Raw genomic sequence first — 22,069 nt, forward strand, 5'->3', positions numbered from 1 at the left:
GTTTCAATTTTCCCTGAAATATTGGTAGAAACTTTTCATTCATCACGGCAGCGAGTACCATTCCTATGTAACAATACATCCTTTCTTTGTTAACAGTTGTAGAAAGGTCGTTTCTGTAATTCTAAACAAATAATATTACAAACGCCCATGTGTTAAATTCCATTTCTCAATCCACGTATATAATTTTTAACACACTATAAAATTTTAAAATATATCAAGGATGGAAAGTTTCATTTCTCAATGCACATATATAATTTCTAACTCACTATGAAATTTTAAAATGTATTAGGAACGGAAGGTGTATTTGGCACATGAGCACCAGTGTTCCTGAGTTTTAAAAATTATATTTCTTGAATTAAAAAAATGCACATACATATAAACATTCCGAAGGTATGTTAAAAAATTTGGAGAAAAATCTGTTGTATTTTGAGCTATACAAAATATATGCTCATATACACAGCCACAAATTTGTTTTTTTTGCTCTACCTTAAAATACAACATAATTTCTACTAAAACTTCACACGAGTATTCAGGACATGTGTATGTATTCATGAAATAATTTTTATGATTTTTTAAACGCAAAATACAATTTTAAATATTTTTAAAACCATGAGCATTAGTGCTCATATGTACCAAATTTGCTTCTTATCATAATATACTACAACATAATAAGATAGCATTGGTGTGTATCTGCGTGGTTTCAAGTTTTACATCTTCTTGTTACTCTTCCGCGGTAAGTCTCATAGCTGTCTTCTGGCCCATGAAAACATCAACTGGAGGCATCCCAGCGTAAATGGACGCACCATTAAAAATGATAAAATTCGTGTCCGCTACCTGACGGAAACAGACGCGTACAACCATTTTACATGTCCGAAATGCGTCGCCGAATCGATGTGTTTCAATTTCTGGCCTCGCACCGACTATCCAACAGACCATGGGAAATTACGAGCAAGAATTGCTCTATCAATCACCATCTACTTTAGACATTTGTTCTGAAACTTTTTTCTAATTTAAAAGCCTGCTGGAGATGCTCTAATAGCCTGATTAGTTTGCCGTTGGACCGGTGGGCTAGGGATTTTTTTTGTCAACTATCGATGCACCGGAGGAGAAGAGTTGTTGTCAATCCTGTTACAAAAGCGACAAGCAAATAACGAAGAATGATAAAGGAAAACGCAGCGAAGACACAAGATTTAACGTGGAAAACCCCTTCCAACACAGAAGGGGAAAAACCACGGGCGCCAGCCAGCAAAACTTCACTATATCGGAGAATGTCTACAAACGCTATGGGTTATCTTATAATCTGATAAAGTCTAGCCGGCGGCTTACAAGATATATATATAGGCGGTACTAACGATCCGTACCGTACCGCGGGGGCCTGCCACCCCCCGCACCCCCTACGCTTCGGCCCAAGCCTCCTGGCTGCGCGGCAAGGCCGGTGGCGGCGCCGATCCGTGGCTCGCGGAGTCGGCCGACTTCGCACGGACGTTCATCTCCGGTGTATCAGCCGGCGCCAACCTGGCACACCACATCGCCGTCCAGCTCGCTCCCGCGCAGCTCGCGGTCAGCCCGGTACGCGTCGTCGGGTACGTCCTCCTCTCCGCGTTCTTTGGCAGCGCCGAGCGCACGGCCGGCGCCGGCGGACGTGTCCCTGACCGTCGAGGCGTCCGACCAGCTCTGGCACATGTCGCTGCCGGTGGGGGCGAGCAGGGACCACCCCGTGGCCAACCCGCTCGGCGCGGACAGCCCCAGCCTCACGGCGGTGGACCTCCCGCCGGCGCTTGTGGTGGTGCCGGGGAGCGACGTGCTCCGCGACCACGTGCGCGGTTACGCGGCGAGGCTGAAGGACATGGGGAAGACCGTGGAAGTCGTCGAGTTCGAGGGAGAGCAGCACGGTTTCTCCGTCCTCCAGCCGTTCGGCGAGGCGGCCAATGAGTTGATGCGAGTCCTCACACGATTCGTGTACACAGGTCACAGCGACTGAACGGTCATGTCTTGTGATCTACACTGATGCTTTGTGTTGCTGCTTATTTCAGTTTTACATAGATATCTAGCTACTGAAACATTTTCGTCGTTCTCAAAATAAAACGAGTAGAGCAGTAACGTTTTTTTTTTTTTGAAGCAAGACTGTGAAGCAAAAAGCCCACAGCAAAATTTTATTAATTTAATAAAAAAGGTTTATGTACAAGAAAAGAAACTATCAACTAAAAAGACTAGAAAACAAGAAAAGTCTCTAAGGTAGGGACTTAAGTCAATTAAGAAGGCTATCCTTATGCTTGGCCTTAATTCTATACTGCAGCCATCATGTACAAATTTGGTCTTCCATCTAGCAAATGATATATTCCCCTGTCTAAAAATTCTTCCATTTGTGATAAGCCCAGTATTCTAGCAGGCTGTAATTAGAACCTCCATGTAAAAAGGTCGTCGAAAACTTCTCTTGGCCTCACTCAACACCACCTGTAAATCATCATGTTGTTACCATTCAATCTGTGAATAGGTCCAAATTCTTGCACTGAAGTTATAGTGAAAGAACAAATGGATCCTATCCTCATAAACCCTAGATGGGCCAAGCACAAAAGTAGTATCCTCAAAAACATTTCAATGTCTCCTCCTTAAAAGATCTCTGGTGTTCAATCTATCAACCAATAACAACCAAGCAAACACATTTGTTTTCATCACACAACAAGACTTCCAAAGCCATGTCTAAACCTAAGATACAACTAGATGAGCATGGATATGATCATAAAACTGCTTTGCAGAGTAACTCTCACCCAACAATAGCGCCATTCATCTTTTGTCACTGACAATTGATTATCTTGCATCAGACTCTGTAAACTCTGAAGCTCCTGAAATGCCTGAGTGGATAGTGGTCTATAAAAGAGATCTGCCTAATCCTCTACACCATAGACTTGCAAAGCAGACGTAGAGCAGTAACATTGGCAGAAACTTTTGATTCATCACGGCAGAGCAGATGAAGAAAAGGAATAACAAGCGAACATAAAGAAGAACAATACACGCCGCCTGATGAAGCTTCAAGACAAAGTAAGCCGTAACCCGAGACGATGAGGTGAGTCCTCACACGATTCGTGTACACTGGTCACACCGACTGAGCGGTCGTGATCTACTGATGCTTTGTTTTGCTGCTTGTTTCAGTTTTACATAGATATCCAGATACTGAAACATTTTCGTGGTTCTCAAAATAAAACGAGTAGAGCAGTAATATTACCAGAAACTTTTGATTCATCACGGCAGCGCGGATGAATCAGCTTACAAGTGCTGAGGAAATCAGCTAATAAGAAAAGGAACAACAAGCAAACATAAAGAAGAACAATACAGGCCGCTTGATGAAGCTTCAAGACAGTCAGCCGGAACCCGAGACGATCGTCGACCGGAGGTGAGTACATGATCTTGATGACGGAGCAACCGAATCGCTGCGGATGGCCACACGTCTCCAACTTTACTGGAATCCTTTCGACAAAGCACCATCCGCCTCCATATTCGAAGAGGGCCCCTGCCCCCCCTTGCTCTGGCTCGAAGAGCACCGTAACGTCGAAGGTATGAGAACTAACCCTAGAGCACGGATGTAGAGTAGACACCAAGGTTGCCAGACGATGGAGATAAAAAACATAACCAAAACCCACCTGAGCCGAGACAACATCGAGAGGGGCTCCAAAGTCAACACCTTCAAGAAGGGACGCGGTGCATAAACATCGTCGTCGCCCGGTCTAGAGTGCGGACCAAGGTTTTCACCCGGAGCCCCATGGCAGAGTGACCTGGACCCTCGACGACGCTCTCAAGAGGGAAACAATGCCCGAAAGCATCATCATCATCGGCACAGTCACCACCTGGCAAGGCTTTCACCTGGATCTGAAGGAGAGCAGAAGCTTCCAAACATGACCGAGCATGTCGAAGACCTCACCACCTACGCAGTCGGTGAAGACGACCAATACCACGTACAAAGGAGCATGCCGCCAGGACGCCACCACACCCACCGCTCAGGGCCGCCGCCTCAAAGTACCATATTTATTTGCTACCTAGCTTGGCCGCCGCCAAAGACGAATGTCCACCTTCACGAAGCCGGCAGCCCCAACCACCGCGAGAGACACTCCTAAAGATTCCCTAGTCGACGAAAACCACCCTAGCTGAGCGCCTTTCGAGCTCCATGGCACACAATACCCAACAAGAAATATCTGAGGCATGGGAGCAGGACCATCGGAGAAATGAAAGGCACTCAATGGATCTGGCATGAGCCACAACACCGGCCAGCCAAAGTAGGCTGATTTCCTCCCCACACCCGAGCAGGGAGGTGCCACGGTGAAGAAGAGCTCGAAAAACATGGGCAAGTTGGAGCCGCATGGAGCTGCTCGCGCCATAGGAAGCCGGTACGAGCACCTTGCACGTGGATCACTGCTCGCCACCGGGTCGAGGGAACATCGTGAAGCTAGTGGAGACGGACACACACCATCATGGAAGAGTTGGATGAAGCAGGGTTGGGAGGAAGACACAGGAACAAGGATGCACTAGAGGAGGAGGATAAGAGCGGCCCTGCCATAGCCGGTGGCCGCCGGCGTCGGTGTCCAGGGGGAGGGGGTTTGTTGGGATGGCCTAGTGGTGGCTAGGGTTCGGGGTCATCCAGTGTTGCCCCGAGAGGGAGCGCACGGGAGGAAGAGCGGGGAATTATGTCATCATGTTAATTTATCGCGACGAATTTTCTGTTTATCTCAAAAAACACCCAATTTTCAGCACAAATTCATATATGAAAAAAAAATCCCTCCTCTCATGAGAGTATTAGAAAGGTTGTGTCTGAAATTCTAAACAAATATCAGCCAAGTCATCATATCTCAATGACTTCAGCGGCAGAACCTCCTGAAGATGATCAAATAGAACTATGCATGGCCATGAGAGGACTTGAAAAGGATAGCTTCAAACTCTAAACTCATACGGATGTACGAAGTCATAAACATGTTTGAGATCGCCTAGCAAAACTCATTCGGTTGAACTAAAAATGTTCTAGATTAAGTTACAAATTGATCTTCTTATAAACAATTGGTATTGAGGTGTGGAAGCCTTTTATGTCATTTGATATGTATAAGTGTGATATAACCCAGATGGTTCTGTATCTTTTATTGTTGGCCAATTGATGCACTGCCTCATTTATTTTATTGACTCGCGCTTCATAAATATGATGATCTTGTTCACGGCGACCAGGAGTCTAAGCTTAGGGATGTTGATAAGTCAGCATTTTTACCAAATATTTTTTCGCACTAGTTGTATTAGGATTTTCGTATTTTATTGCGCTTGTACGCATCCTTCTATGCCTATTACATGAGGATCCTAAAAACTTAAGGAGCGATGGAAACACCTTTTAAAACTATTAAGTGTTCTGAATATTTGTTCATGTATCTTGGTAAAATGCCATCGAAGAGACAAGAGCCAGGGAATTTAACAAGCAATGATACATGCACAACCCTCCCGTATCAGCGCCCGTATCAGGTGCTGGATCCGCGTCGTCAAATGCCTTCGCCCCCTGCAAACGGATCTGAGATAGAACACACAGAAGCACCAAAACTCGCGAAGACCTGACCTTCGGGAGGGATCCAGAGTGTGAACTAGGGGAGGGCGTTGATATGTGCAACTATGAAGATCCTTGGAGGTTCAAGCATCATCTTTATCATCACCATTATCATCATCACCATCGACATCAACGTCTACATTCATTTACCTCCATTCTTATTGTAATCCCTAGATCTCATTGTGGATTTGCACAAGTATTCAGCCATCCATTTGTGTTTCATGCATATTATTATGATGATGTTGATTACCTCTATGAGTGAGTAGTTTTCCCTATTCTTGGGGAGATGAAAAAACCCTACAATATTATGATATGAAATAAAGATGATTCATTCCTTAATTTATGATATTATGTATTAGTTGTCTCTCTTGATCTTGTGTGAAGTCGACCACGCAAGATGTCTTCGGAGCGATAGAGGGAACTACTCTTGGGTAGAGGGTGTTGTTGAAGGTGCTAAGTGACATATCGCATTGGATCTTCATTTTACCTATCCAAAGGGTATGAGGAGACTCACTAAACCTATCCATAACCACGGGAAAACCCTTAATTATTGTCGGATTGAACGGGCCGACTATTAATAGCTATGTTGGTTATGAGGGGTGATGATTCATGGCTGATCTCTTGTCATCCAATTATGAAGCTCCACCCCATGCATACACATGAAGGAAGGGATAAATTATCCTAATTATGATTAATACGTTGCTAGTTGTGTATCCACATTTCTCGATAACACTTTAGCCTATTGCAGTTTTATCTTAAAACATTCCTTATCCAGCCCGTAGGTTGGAATCTCTAGTTCTCTAGCATTTATAGTTTACTCAAATACAAACACAGTCAAGAGAACTGTTGCTTGCATTAGTAGACTTTGCATAAGTAATCTAATATTGCTAATTAGTAGCATTAAGCCTTTTTGCAATCTAGTTCTTCGTGGTTCGGTACTCTTACTTCGAAACTAGCTATAAATAAATTGTGCACTTGCAGTCATCATCTAGGAATACAAGGGCCTTACGTCGGGTAATCTCCTACCGCTGCTCCCATCCCTGCCGTGGCATCGGCAACATGGGAACCCTCTGGTGGCTAAGCTGCCAGTTAAGGGGGAGGTGGACGTCGGTCCACCCGAGAGCTCATGGCGTGCGCTCGCAGTATATGGCACATGCCACTTAGATGGAGACGGACACACAGATACACTGCTTCTTCATTGTCTTCTTCTTCGCCACCAGCGACCTAGCCTCGGGGTCATGTTTTGGCTTCCTCCATGGCCATCCCTTTCCCATGGTCATGGTCGCGCTGGCTGTTGTGGAGATCTTGGCAAATGCTGACGTCCTTAAAAAGTGGTGATGTCTACGCCCCCTCCTTTTCCTGTAGACAGTGTTGGGCCTCCAAGAGCAGAGGTTTGTAGAACAGCAGCAAGTTTTCCCTTAAGTGGATCACCCAAGGTTTATCGAACTCAGGGAGGAAGAGGTCAAAGATATCCCTCTCATGCAACCCTGCAACCACAAAGCAAGAAGTCTCTTGTGTCCCCAACACACCTAATAGGTGCACTAGTTCGGCGAAGAGATAGTGAAATACAGGTGGTATGAATAAGTAGTAGCAACGGCACCAGAAAAGTGCTTTGCCCAGGACAGTAAACAAGCAGTAGTAACGCAGCAGTAGTAAAACAGTAAATAAGCAGCGATAGCAGTATCTAGGAACAAGGCCTAGGGATTACACTTTCACTAGTGGACACTCTCAACATTGATCACATAACAGAATAGATAAATGCATACTCTACACTCTCTTGTTGGATGATGAACACCATTGCGTAGGATTACACGAACCCTCAATGCCGGAGTTAACAAGCTCCACAATTCAATGTTCATATTTAAATAACCTTAGAGTGCATGAAAGATCAACACGACTAAACCAAGTACTAACATAGCATGCACACTGTCACCTTCACGCTATGTAGGAGGAATAGATCACATCAATACCATCATAGCAATAGTTAACTTCGTAATCTACAAGAGATCACAGTCATAGCCTACGCCAAGTACTAACACGGATGCACACACTGTCACCATTACACCGTGCAGGAGGAATAAAACTACTTTAATAACATCACTAGAGTAGCACACCGATAAATTGTGATACAAAACACGTTGCAATCATAAAGAGATATAAATAAGCACTTCACTATGCCATTCATAATAGTGAATAAGTATTCTGTGAAATATAGCCTAAGAGACCCACACGGTGCACACACTGTCACCTTTACACACGTGGGACAAGGAGTCTCCGGAGATCACATAAGTAAAATTCACTTGACTAGCATAACGACATCTAGATTACAAGCATCATCATATGAATCTCAATCATGTAAGGCAGCTCATGAGATTATTGTATTGAAGTACATAGGAGAGAGATTAACCACATAGCTACCGGTACAGCCCCGAGCCTCGATGGAGAACTACTCCCTCCTCATGGGAGACAGCAGCGTTGATGGAGATGGCGGTGGTGTCGATGGAGGAGCCTTCCGGGGGCACTTCCCCGTCCCGGCGGCGTGCCGGAACAGAGACTCCTGTCCCCCAGATCTTGGCTTCGCGATGGCGGTGGCTCTGGATGGTTTCTCGTACCGTGGCTTTTCGTCTCGAGGTTTTAGGCCGAGGGGGCTTAAATAGGCGAAGAGGCGGCGTCAGAAGGTCAACGAGGCGGTGACACGCTAGGGTGGCGCGGCCAGGGCCTGGGCCGCGCCGCCCTATCATCTGGTGGGCCTGTGGCCCCCCTCTGGCGACTCTCGGGTGTTCTGGATGCTTCCGGGGATTCTAAGATGCTGGGCGTTGATTTCGTCCGATTCCGAGAATATTTCCTTACTAGGATTTCTGAAACCAAAAACAGCAGAAAACAGGAACTGGCACGTCGGCATCTCGTCAATAGGTTAGTTCCGGAAAACGCATAAATATGACATATAATGTGTATAAAACATGTAGATATCATCAATAATGTGGCATGGAACATAAGAAATTATCGATACGTCGGAGACGTATCAGCATCCCCAAGCTTAGTTCCTGCTCGTCCCGAGCAGGTAAACGATAACAAAGATAATTTCTGGAGTGACATGCCATCATAAACTTGATCATACTATTGTAAACACATGTAATGAATGCAGCAATCCAAACAATGGTAATGACATGAGTAAACAAATGAATCATAAAGCAATGACTTTTCATGAATAGTACTTCAAGACAAGCATCAATAAGTCTTGCATAAGAGTTAACTCATAAAGCAATAATTCAAAGTAAAGGTATTGAAGCAACACAATGGAAGATTAAGTTTCAGCGGTTGCTTTCAACTTGTAACATATATATCTCATGGATATTGTCAACATAGAGTAATATAACAAATGCAATATGCAAATATGTAGGAATCAATGCACAGTTCACACAAGTGTTTGCTTCTTGAGGTGGAGAGAAATAGGTGAACTGACTCAACATAAAAGTAAAAGAAAGGTCCTTCAAAGAGGAAATCATCGATTGCTATATTTGTGCTAGAGCTTTGATTTTGAAAACAAGAAACAATTTTGTCAACGGTAGTAATAAAACATATGTATCATGTAAATTATATCTTACAAGTTGCAAGCCTCATGCGTAGTATACTAATAGTGCCCGCACCTTGTCCTAATTAGCTTGGACTACCGGGATCATCGCAATGCACATGTTTTAACCAAGTGTCACAATGGGGTACCTCTATGCCGCCTGTACAAAGGTCTAAGGAGAAAGCTCGCATTGGATTTCTCGCTATTGATTATTCTCAACTTAGACATCCATACCGGGACAACATAGACAACGAGATAATGGACTCCTCTTTTATGCATAAGCATGTAGCAACAATTATTTTTCTCATATGAGATTGAGGATATATGTCCAAGACTGAAACTTCCACCATGGATCATGGCTTTAGTTAGCGGCCCAATGTTCTTCTCTAACAATATGCACGCTCTAACCATAAGGTGGTAGATCGCTCTTACTTCAGACAAGACGAACATGCATAGCAACTCACATGAAATTCAACAAAAAGTAGTTGATGGCGTCCCCAGGAACATGGTTATCGCACAACGAGCAACTTAATAAGAGATAAAATGCATAAGTACATATTCAATACCACAATAGTTTTTAAGCTATTTGTCCCATGAGCTATATATTGTAAAGGCGAAGAATGGAAATTTAAAGGTAGCACTCAAGCAATTTACTTTGGAATGACACGGAGAAATACCATGTAGTAGGTAGGTATGTGATGGCGTGTAACTCACACGTTCGTTGGGAACCCCAAGAGGAAGGTATGATGCGCACAGCAGCAAGTTTTCCCTCAGAAAGAAACCAAGGTTTATCGAACCAGGAGGAGCCAAGAAGCACGTTGAAGGTTGATGGCGGCGGGATGTAGTGCGGCGCAACACCGGGGATTCCGGCGCCAACGTGGAACCTGCACAACACAACCAAAGTACTTTGCCCCAACGAAACAGTGAGGTTGTCAATCTCACCGGCTTGCTGTAACAAAGGATTAACCGTATTGTGTGGAAGATGATTGTTTGCGAGAAAACAGTAGAACAAGTATTGCAGTAGATTGTATTTCAGTAAAGAGAATTGGACCGGGGTCCACGGTTCACTAGAGGTGTCTCTCCCATAAGACAAACAGCATGTTGGGTGAACAAATTACAGTTGGGCAATTGACAAATAAAGAGGGCATGACCATGCACATACATATCATGATGAGTATAGTGAGATTTAATTGGGCGTTACGACAAAGTACATAGACCGCTATCCAACTGCATCTATGCCTAAAAAGTCCACCTTCGAGGTTATCATCCGAACCCCCTCCAGTATTAAGTTGCAAAGCAACAGACAATTGCATTAAGTATGGTGCGTAATGTAATCAACAACTACATCCTTAGACATAGCATCAATGTTTTATCCCTAGTGGCAACAGCACAACACAACCTTAGAACTCTCTGTCACTGTCCCAGGTGTCAATGCCGGCATGAACCCACTATCGAGCATAAATACTCCCTCTTGGAGTTACAAGCATCTACTTGGCCAGAGCATCTACTAGTAATGGAGAGCATGCAAGATCATAAACAACACATAGATATAACTTTGATAATCAACATAACAAGTATTCTCTATTCATCGGATCCCAACAAACGCAACATATAGAATTACAGATAGATGATCTTGATCATGTTAGGCAGCTCACAAGATCCGACAATGAAGCACAATGGGGAGAAGACAACCATCTAGCTACTGCTATGGACCCATAGTCCAGGGGTAGACTACTCACTCATCACTCCGGAGGCGACCATGGCGGCGTAGAGTCCTCCGGGAGATGATTCCCCTCTCCGGCAGGGTGCCGGAGGCGATCTCCTGGATCCCCCGAGATGGGATCGGCGGCGGCGGCGTCTCTGGAAGGTTTTCCGTATCGTGGCTCTCGGTACTGGGGGTTTCGCGACGGAGGCTTTAAGTAGGTGGAAGGGCAGGTCAGGAGGCGGCACGAGGGCCCCACACCACAGGGCCGCGCGGCCAAGGGGGGGGCCACGCCGCCCTAGGGTGTGGCCCCCTCGTGGCCCCTCTTCATCTCCTCTTCGGACTTCTGGAAGCTTCGTGGCAAAATAGGACCCTGGGCGTTGATTTCGTCCAATTCCGAGAATATTTCGTTACTAGGATTTCTGAAACCAAAAACAGCAGAAAACAGCAACTGGCACTTCGGCATCTTGTTAATAGGTTAGTTCCAGAAAATGCACGAATATGACATAAAGTGTGCATAAAACATGTAGATAACATCAATAATGTGGCATGGAACATAAGAAATTATCGATACGTCGGAGACGTATCAGTATGGTGGACACAAATGGCATAGTGGTTGGCTCAAGTATTTGGATGCATGAGAAGTATTCCCTCTCGATACAAGGTTTAGGCTAGCAAGGCTATTTGAAACAAACACAAGGATGAAGCGGTGCAGCAAAACTTACATAAAAGACATATTGTAAACATTATAAGACTCTACACCGTCTTCCTTGTTGTTCAAACTCAATACTAGAAATTATCTAGACCTTAGAGAGACCAATTATGGAAACCAAATTTTAACATGCTCTATGTATTTCTTCATTAATGGGTGCAAAGCATATGATGCAAGAGCTTAAACATGAGCACAACAATTGCCAAGTATCACATTATCCAAGACATTATAGCAATTACTACATGTATCATTTTCCAATTCCAACCATATAACAATTTAACGAAGAAGAAACTTCGCCATGAATACTATGAGTAGAAACTAAGGACATACTTGTCCATATGCAACAGCGGAGCGTGTCTCTCTCCCACACAAAGAATGCTAGGATCCATTTTATTCAAACAAAACAAAAACAAAAACAAACCGACGCTCCAAGCAAAGCACATAAGCTGTGATGGAATAAAAATATAGTTTCGGGGGAGGAACCTCGATAATGTTGTCGATGAAGAAGGGGATGCCTTGGGCATCCCCAAGCTTAGATGCTTGAGTCTTCTTGAAATATGCAGGGATGAACCACCGGGGCATCCCCAAGCTTAGACTTTTCACTCTTCTTGATCGTAGTATATCATCCTCCTCTCTTGACCCTTGAAAACTTCCTTCACACCAAACTCAAAACAACTCATTAGAGGGTTAGTGCATAATCAAAAATCCACATGTTCAGAGGTGACACAATCATTCTCAACACTTCTGGACATTGCTCAAAGCTACTGGAAGTCAATGGAACAAAGAAATCCATCCAACATAGCAAAAGAAGCAATGCGAAATAAAAGGCAGAATCTGTCAAAACAGAACAGTCCGTAAAGACGAATTTTAAAGGGGCACCAGACTTGCTCAAATGAAAATGCTCAAATTGAATGAAAGTTGCGTACATATCTGAGGATCACTCACGTAAATTGGCATAATTTTCTGAGTTACCTACAGAGAATTTTTCCCAGATTCGTGACAGCAAAGAAATCTGTTTCTGCGCAGTAATCCAAATCTAGTATCAACCTTGCTATCAACGACTTTACTTGGCACAACAATTCAACAAAACTAAGATAAGGAGAGGTTGCTACAGTAGTAACAACTTCCAAGACACAAATATAAAACAAAATTACTGTAGCAAAATAAACACATGGGATATCTCCCAAGAAGTTCTTTCTTTATAGCCATTAAGATGGGCTCAGCAGTTTTAATGATGCACTCGCAAGAAATAGTAGTTGAAGCAAAAGAGAGCATCAAGAGGCAAATTCAAAACACATTTAAGTCTAACATGCTTCCTATGCAAAGGAATCTTGTAAATAAACAAATTCAAGAAGCATAATGCAACAAGCATAGAAAAACTAGACAAGCTCAACTTCAAGATTTTAAGCATATAGAGAGGTGTTTTAGTAACATGAAAATTTCTACCACCATATTTTCCTCTCTCATAATAACTTTCAGTAGTGTCATGAGAAAACTCAACAATATAACCATCACATAAAGCATTCTTATCATGAGTCTCATGCATAAAATTATTACTCTCCACATAAGCATAATCAATTTTATTAGTACTAGTGGGAGCAAATTCAACAAAGTAGCTATCATTATTATTCTCATCATCAAATATAGGAGGCATATTGTAATCATAATCAAATTCATCCTCCATAACAGGTGGTAACAAAAGACTACTATCATTATAATCATCATAAATAGGAGGCAAAGTATCATCAAAGTAAATTTTCTCCTCAATTCTTGGGGGACTAAAAATATCATGCTCATCAAAGCCAGCTTCCCCAAGCTTAGAATTTTCCATATCATTAGCAACAATGGTGTTCAAAGCATTCATACTAATATGTTCCATAGGTTTTTTAATTTTCGCATCAAACCATCCATGTCTTAAATCAGGAAATAGAATAAGAAGCTCATTGTTGTCCATTATGCCTAACTAGTGTAAACAAGAAACAAAAAGATGCAATTGCAGGATCTAAAGGAAATAGCTTCGAGTACTTACAACGGCGAAAATAGCTTAGTAGCCGAGATCCGTAGTGTGAGTACCTTTTACCTTTCCTCCCCGGCAACGGCGCCAGAAAATAGCTTGATGTCTACGCCCCCTCCTTTTCCTGTAGACAGTGTTGGGCCTCCAAGAGCAGAGGTTTGTAGAACAGCAGTAAGTTTTCCCTTAAGTGGATCACCCAAGGTTTATCGAACTCAGGGAGGAAGAGGTCAAAGATATCCCTCTCATGCAACCCTGCAACCACAAAGCAAGAAGTCTCTTGTGTCCCCAACACACCTAATAGGTGCACTAGTTCGGCGAAGAGATAGTGAAATACAGGTGGTATGAATAAGTAGTAGCAACGGCACCAGAAAAGTGCTTTGCCCAGGAGAGTAAACAAGCAGTAGTAACGCAACAGTAGTAAAACAGTAAACAAGCAGCGATAGCAGTATCTAGGAACAAGGCCTAGGGATTACACTTTCACTAGTGGACACTCTCAACATTGATTACATAACAGAATAGATAAATGCATACTCTACACTCTCTTGTTGGATGATGAACACCATTGCGTAGGATTAAACGAACCCTCAATGCCGGAGTTAACAAGCTCCACAATTCAAGGTTCATATTTAAATAACCTTAGAGTGCATGAAAGATCAACACAACTAAACCAAGTACTAACATAGCATGCACACTGTCACCTTCACGCTATGTAGGAGGAATAGATCACATCAATACCATCATAGCAATAGTTAACTTTGTAATCTACAAGAGATCACAATCATAGCCTACGCCAAGTACTAACACGGATGCACACACTGTCACCATTACACCGTGCAGGAGGAATAAAACTACTTTAATAACATCACTAGAGTAGCACACAGATAAATTGTGATACAAAACACGTTGCAATCATAAAGAGATATAAATAAGCACTTCACTATGCCATTCATAACAGTGAATAAGTATTCTGTGAAATATAGCCTAAGAGACCCACACGGTGCACACACTGTCACCTTTACACACGTGGGACAAGGAGTCTCCGGAGATCGCATAAGTAAAATTCACTTGACTAGCATAACGACATCTAGATTACAAGCATCATCATATGAATCTCAATCATGTAAGGCAGCTCATGAGATTATTGTATTGAAGTACATAGGAGAGAGATTAACCACATAGCTGCCGGTACAGCCCCGAGCCTCGATGGAGAACTACTCCCTCCTCATGGGAGACATCAGCGTTGATGGAGATGGCGGTGGTGTCGATGGAGGAGCCTTCCGGGGGCACTTCCCCGTCCCGGCGGCGTGCCGGAACAGAGACTCCTGTCCCCCAAATCTTGGCTTCGCGATGGCGGCGGCTCTGGATGGTTTCTCGTACCGTGGCTTTTCGTCTCGAGGTTTTAGGTCGAGGGGGCTTAAATAGGCGAAGAGGCGGCGTCAGAAGGTCAACGAGGCGGTGACACGCTAGGGTGGCGCGGCCAGGGCCTGGGCCGCGCCGCCCTATCATCTGGTGGGCCTGTGGCCCCCCTGGCGACTCTCGGGTGTTCTGGATGCTTCCGGGGATTCTAAGATGCTGGGCGTTGATTTCGTCCGATTCCGAGAATATTTCCTTACTAGGATTTCTGAAACCAAAAACAGCGGAAAACGAGAAGCGGCACTTCGGCATCTCGTCAATAGATTAGTTCCGGAAAACGCATAAATATGACATATAATGTGTATAAAACATGTAGATATCATCAATAATGTGGCATGGAACATAAGAAATTATCGATACGTCGGAGACGTATCAGTGGCAGGGCGGCCTCTATGAATGTATGCCTAGCTTTTTCCACGCGCATGCCATTCATGGTGGCGTGAAAGCTATGACGCTTGCCAGTACTGGTGCTGCCACTGAAGCCGAAGCGTGTCATTGGAGGTGCCACAGTTGGTCAGCGATGCGGCCATGTAGGGAGGGGCAGTGATGCGGCTGCGCATGGAGAGCATTGATTCAAACCTCGTAAGGAGGGCAGCGGTTCGGGCGTCGCAGTCACCGCCATGCGTGCCGGAGGGTAAGGGCCCGGACGCTCATTGTTTCCGCGCCGTGTTCGCACAGATTCGCAGCTAAAATTTAACCACAAATACGTTTCTACGGATAAATGGGTCAGTTTGCGTTGGACCGTCCGGCTAAGGGCATCTCCAGCGGGATGACTCAAATGATCATGGGCTGTCTGTTTCGGTCCGCGTGGACAGATAGACAGCTCGCGCATGCTCCAGCGGGGGACGCAAACATACCGACCCATCAGCCGCGACCCATCCGTGCCCCAAATTTGGGAAAACGATGCGTCGTCCAGACGTTGCGCGGACAGCACGCTTGTCCAGCCGCGCGTGCCACGGCCCCGCCTGGAAGTGACCCGATGGCAGAAGGCTGATCGGCGGCAGCGTTTGCCATCAAGGCCGCCGCAGTGGACTCTTGCGTCGGCATTGAAGCCGATGGCGCTGGAAGCTGCGCGTGCCGTCTCAGCTTCTGCGCCGGCATTGATGGCCAGCGCACATAAGCCACGGGAGCGCCCGCATCTTCTCCCGAACTCCTACCACCGCCACCATTGCTACGATCTCGCCCACGATGAAGCTGCCCCGCTGGATGAAGAAATCCGGCAACAACCACGAGGTTAATTCCTCGTTCGGCCAGCGGCGTTGCCTGGACTCTCCGCTGCGGCGGAACCCTGCGCGCCCGCCTCCCGCCTCCACCCCCACAGCCGCATCTCTTCGCTAGTCCACAGGCGGCGGCGGTGCAGGATCCTCCTCCGCAACGGACGGGCCGCAACAAGTGGTACGTGCCGCTGGTGGAGGCGCAACAATGGTGGGCGCCCCTATCACCACCGCGACGTCTCCCTCCCGCACGTGTCGGGGGGAAGACCCCGGGTAGGGCAATGGACGCGGAGCAGCCGGCTGGCCACTGGCCGGCTCGCGGCAAAGGCCGGCTGAGGAGCAGCCGGCTGGCGCCGTGGCCGGCTGGTCCGGAAGCCGGCTGGCTCTAGGTCCTAGTCGGCCTGGCTACGGCCACCAATGCTGTAGCTGGGCCGGCTTCTACAAGCCATATCCGACTGGGGGTTTGTACCTCAGACCGACTCGAGGCTGGCGAGCCTTGCACTAGAAGGAACCGGGTTGGTGATCCGGGTTCCCAAAGTCCACGCTGACTTCATCCTCCGTAAAGCGCGGGGCACTGTGGAGCAATAGTGCCACGCGCCGGACAGGCCATCATGGTCTACGTCGAGCCGTACTGGCTACAGTGGCTGACGGCGACAGGGACACCTCCTCTCCATACCGCTGACCTTGGCAGCCGGATGGGACAGGCCACGACGCCTCAACGGCTCCTGACGTCACCGCCTCGGGAAGGAGCGGAAGCCGAAGCTGGCCAAGCCGGCCAGTAGACTATAGGGTCTTATATGTAAAATGCCGGCGCCTATATAAGCCGCACTACCCCCTCTCGTGCAGGGGATCGATCGATCATTCTCACTTCACTCCACCCTTAGCGCTGCCCATTGAGAGAGACCATCGTCTCCCTTAGCCTCCCAGGAGCAGCCGGACACAGCTCTAGGAGCACCATTGTATTGTGTGATCATCATATACACTCATAGCAGGAGTAGAGGTGTTACCTCCATCGGAGGGCCTCGAACCTGGGTACGTCGCCGTGTCGCTCGTCCCCATACCCGCATCCGGATACCGCCGTGAGATCTCTCAGGAACCACTTCGATTAGCCACCCTATGGCATATGCCGTGACGATACCATGACATTTGGCGCCCACCGTGGGGCCTTCAGCGTCCTCGGCCGGTGTCTTCATCCGGACGGGCCTCACCATCACCACCGGCGAGCGAGTCGCTTCGAGGCTTGATCCGGAGATTCGGCTCCCTCGACCGCGTCGGCCGACAACGCTGGCTGCTTCGCTGACCGGCCCTTCCCAGCCGGCGGCAGCATCATCTCCTTCGGCGGCCACGACGTCTACGTCGCCACCGTCGCACCGCCGCGCTACCCGCGGCAGGTGCTGCGCTGCGCAAGCCCTCCTCCGCGAGCCGGCAGCAGCGCAACCGCTAGCCCCGCCGTCGTGCAAGTCATGATGGCTGGCGAGGAGCTCCCCACCAAGAACCCGCGCACCCGTGGCCCCAACCTGGAGCGCAACGTCGACCCCAACGCCTCCGGCTCGGGCCCAAAGGCGCCACCACCACCGTCGCGGCTGGACGAAGTCCGGGCGAAGCTGAGCACCCCGCTCACGCCTGGCGGCGACCCCACCACCAGCGAGGCGGATTTGGAGGCGCACCGCCAGCTCCTCCTCAAGCAAACCGAAGAACTGGCTGCTGCTAAGCGCCAGATGGAGATCACCCAGCGCGAGTACAACCGCGCCCACGGCCTCACTCCAGGCGGCGACGAGCCCAGCCGAGCCGGCCAGATCCGCCGCAGGGGCCGCGACCTTGGCGCCGAGATCGCCCGCGACGGCGCTCCTTCGCCGGCTCCGTCCGCGGAGCTACCCGTCTACAACACCCCCGACAAGAACATGCGCGCGGCACAAGCCGCCGCAGAAGAGCTGAACCGCCTTGAAGGCGAAGAGTTACGCCGCCAGACCAAGCGGGTGACTGAGCTGCTCAACGCAGCCACCAGGCAGGCGGCCGACCCCAGGTATGTCAATGCCCCCAGAGCTTCTCACGCTCGTGGTGCTGCAGGCAACGACAGGGAAGGCGCCAGGGACACGGCCGAGTCCGCCTCCCCAGCACCAAGCCGGCATCGTGACTCCCGGGCCACGCACGCAAGTTCGGGCCGGCCGAGCCACCAGCCGAGCGGCAGCAGCCGCAGCCGGCCTCCCCCAAGCCGGAACCAGGAGCAAGACTCCGAGCCCCGCCGCCAGCACCGGCCGGCTCCAGAAGCAGCCGGCACACGCCAGCCGACTCGTTACCGGCTGGGCCCCCGCATCGAGCCCGCCGACGCCAGAGACCGCCTCGATCGGCTGGTCGAATCCCGCATTGCGGAAGAAGAAGCGCCAGCCGGCCCAAAGTGCTTTGGGCCACGCATCATCAACGAGCCCATGATCGATGGCTTCCAGCTCCCGCGCGACACCCCCAAGTACGACGGCACTGCCAAGCCGGAGGACTGGCTGCAGGACTACTCCACCGCAGTCGGCATCGCCAAAGGCAACAAGCGCTGGGCTGTGCGCTACTCCCCCCTCATGCTGCTCGGCTCCGCCCGCACATGGCTCAACAACTTGCCAGCCGGCAGCATAAACGGCTGGCTGGACTTCGAGGCGGCCTTCATCAGCAACTTCACCGGCTGCTACCGCCGGCCGGGTCGCCCCCAATAGCTGGAGATGTGCAAGAAGGGCCCGGACGAGACGGATCGCGCGTACCTGAAGCGCTGGTGCGAGATGCGCAACTCCTGCGAGGGTGTGCACGAGATCCAAGCCATCAGCTTCTTCATGGGAGGCTGCCGGCCAAACACCATGCTGTGGCACAAGCTGCGCCGCAGCGAGCCCAAGTCCATGGCCGCCCTCATGGCCATTGCCGACAAGTACGCGCTGGCTGAAGAAGCCGGCAAGTCACCGGCTGACGCAGCGCCGGCTCCCTCCAGGCGGGACCACCACAAGTCGGCTGAGCACAAGCCGGCAGACGGCGCCTCTCATGGCAGCCGGCGGGACAACTACCGCGGCAAGCGTCACAGCGACCAGCCGGACCGCCGGTACGGCTCCGCCCATGTGGCCGCCGTGGCAGACAACGCGGCAGGCGGCAGCCGCCGCGAAGCAAGACCGGCAGTGGAAGCCGAAGTACACCTTCGAGCAGATGCTCGACTCGCCGTGCAAGTACCACAGCGGCAAGAACCCCTCCAACCACACCACCCGCGACCGCCACTTCATGAAGCGGCCGACAAGCGGTGAACCTCTCCCGCCTCCACCCCCGCCTCCACCAGCCGGCGGGCCGGGTGGCCAAGCCGGCGCGAGAGAACGCCAACCTCGAGCACCACGAGGCTAACCAAGTGCACCATGGCGGCCGATATCTGGCCGAAGATGCTACCTACATCATCTTCACCTCCGAGCCCGAGGACAAGACGAGCTAGCGAGCCGTTCCCTCGAGGTCAACGCGGTCATACCGCCGGTCCCCCAGCACCTAAACCGGTCGAGCAGGCCATCACTTTTGATCGCCGCGACACACCGGCTGTCCTGCCGAAGCCGGGCAGCTACGCCATGGTCCTCGACCCCACCATCGGCACAACCCGGCGCAGCGTGCGCTTCTCGCGCGTCCTCATCAACGGCGGCAGCAGCATCAACATCCTCTACCGCGACACCGCCCGCAAGCTGGGCATCCAGGAGGCCGAGTTGCGCCCCACCCCCACCGTCTTCCATGGCATCGTGCCTGGCCACTGCTGCCAGCCGATCGGCCGGATCACGCTGGAGGTGATGTTCGGGAAGCCGGACCACTTCCGCACCGAGAGAATCGAGTTCGAGGTGGTGGACCTCGTGAGTCCCTACCACGCGCTCCTGGGCAGGCCGGCCCCGACCAAGTTCATGGCGGCGCCCCACTATGGGTACCTGAAGATGAAGCTGCCCGGCCCTAAAGGGGTCATCACCATAGCCGGCGACTATCGCCGCTCCATGGACTCGCGCCACGCGAGCTCCAAGATGGCCCGGACGCCGGTCATCGCCACCGAGAAGCAGCTCATCCACGACGCCGTCGCCCTCGCCAAAGCCGCGCAGACAGACATGCCGGCTGCAGGGCAACCCGGCTGGGACGACTCACTTCCAGCCGGCCGACAACACCAAGAAGATCCTGCTGGACCCGGCGCAGCCGGACAAGTACGTCACCATCGGTGCCGGCTTGAGCAGGAAATAGGAAAGCGAGCTCACCAGCTTCCTCCGTGAGAATCGGGACATCTTCGCATGGACTCCAAGAGACATGCCGGGTGTGCCGAGGGAGTTGGCTGAGCACCACCTCCACGTCCGGCCTGAAGCCAAGCCGGTGAAGCAGCCTCTCAGGCGCTTCGCCGAAGAAAGAAGGAAGGCCATCGGTGAAGAAATCGCCCGGCTGCTGGCAGCCGGCTTCATCATGGAAGTGCTGCACCCGGACTGGTTGGCAAACCCGGTCCTGGTCTTGAAGAAGAACGGCTCCTGGCGCATGTGTATCGACTACACCAGCCTGAACAAGGCGTGCCCGAAGGATCCCTTCCCCTCGCCGCGCATAGATCAAGTCATAGACTCGATCGCCGGCTGTGAACTGTTGTCTTTCCTAGATGCCTATTCAGGCTACCACCAGATTCCTTTGAATCCGGATGATCAAATAAAGACTTCGTTCATTACCCCGTACGGGGCTTATTGCTACACGACTATGCCGTTCGGCTTGAAAAATGCGAGCGCCACCTACCAAAGGTGCATGCAAAAATGCTTGCAGGATCAAATCGGCAGAAACGTTCACGCATATGTGGATGATGTCGTTGTAAAGACCAAGGAGACGACTACCCTCCTTGATGACCTGAGAGAAACCTTCACCAATCTGAGAAGATTTCGGATGAAGCTCAACCCGGCCAAGTGCACATTCGGCGTGCCGTCTGGCCAGCTCCTTGGCTACCTCGTCTCTCAGCGAGGGATCGAAGCCAACCCGGAGAAGATCAGTGCCCTGGAGAAGATGGAACTGCCGCAGTGCCTCAAGGACGTCCAGAAGTTCGCTGGCTGCCTGGCTTCCTTGAGCCGCTTCGTCAGCCGGCTGGGGGAGAAGGCACTGCCCCTGTATGAGTTGATGAAGAAGGCGGACAAGTTTGTCTGGTCACCGCAGGCGGAGGAAGCTTTCCGTGACTTGAAGCGCGTGCTCTCAACCGCGCCAATCCTTGCAACGCCGGCTTCAATGGAGCCGATGCTGTTATACATCGCAGCCACCAATCGAGTGGTTAGCGTTGTCCTGGTGGTGGAGCGCAAAGAAGACGGCAGGGAGCAGCTGGTTCAGCGCCCAGTCTACTACCTTAGCGAAGTGCTCTCCCAGTCGAAGCAAAACTACCCCCACTACCAGAAGGTTACCTACGGCGTCTACATGGCGGCCAAGAAGCTCAAGCACTACTTCCAAGAGCACCCCATCAAGGTGGTTGCGACAGCGCCCTTGGCGGAAATCATCGGCAGCAAGGATGCCAACGGCCGGGTTGCCAAGTGGGCCCTGGAGCTAGCCGTCCACACCATCCTCTACGAGCCACGCACAGCCATCAAGTCGCAGATCCTCGCGGACTTCTTCGTCGACTGGGCCGAGATGCAATACCTGCCGCCTGTGCCGGATTCCACACATTGGAAGATGCACTTTGATGGTTCGAAGATGCGCAATGGCTTGGGAGCCGGCATCGTCCTCACCTCTCCCAAGGGAGACCGGCTGGACTACGTCCTGCAGATCCACTTCGCCGCATCCAACAATGTGGCGGAATATGAAGCGCTCATTCATGGGCTGAAGCTGGCCAAGGAGATTGGCGTGCGTCGCATACTCTGCTTCGGCGACTCCGACTTGGTTATA

The 22,069-nt window shown here is 49.7% G+C and overlaps 1 protein-coding gene across 1 annotated transcript in view; it reads left to right on the forward strand.

Moving 5' to 3' along the window:
* The first annotated feature begins 1,283 nt into the window (after positions 1-1,283).
* Positions 1,284-22,069, forward strand: part of LOC124664654 (probable carboxylesterase 15) — a 48,340-nt gene continuing 27,554 nt past the window's right edge. Inside the window, exons 1-2 of the mRNA XM_047202123.1 lie at positions 1,284-1,287; positions 1,412-1,527. Coding sequence (XP_047058079.1) covers positions 1,284-1,287; positions 1,412-1,527 — 120 coding nt within the window. The remainder of the gene's footprint in view (positions 1,288-1,411; positions 1,528-22,069) is intronic.

Source organism: Lolium rigidum, chromosome 6 (assembly GCF_022539505.1).
Source record: "Lolium rigidum isolate FL_2022 chromosome 6, APGP_CSIRO_Lrig_0.1, whole genome shotgun sequence".
In the NCBI taxonomy this organism is placed as follows: Eukaryota; Viridiplantae; Streptophyta; class Magnoliopsida; order Poales; family Poaceae; genus Lolium; species Lolium rigidum.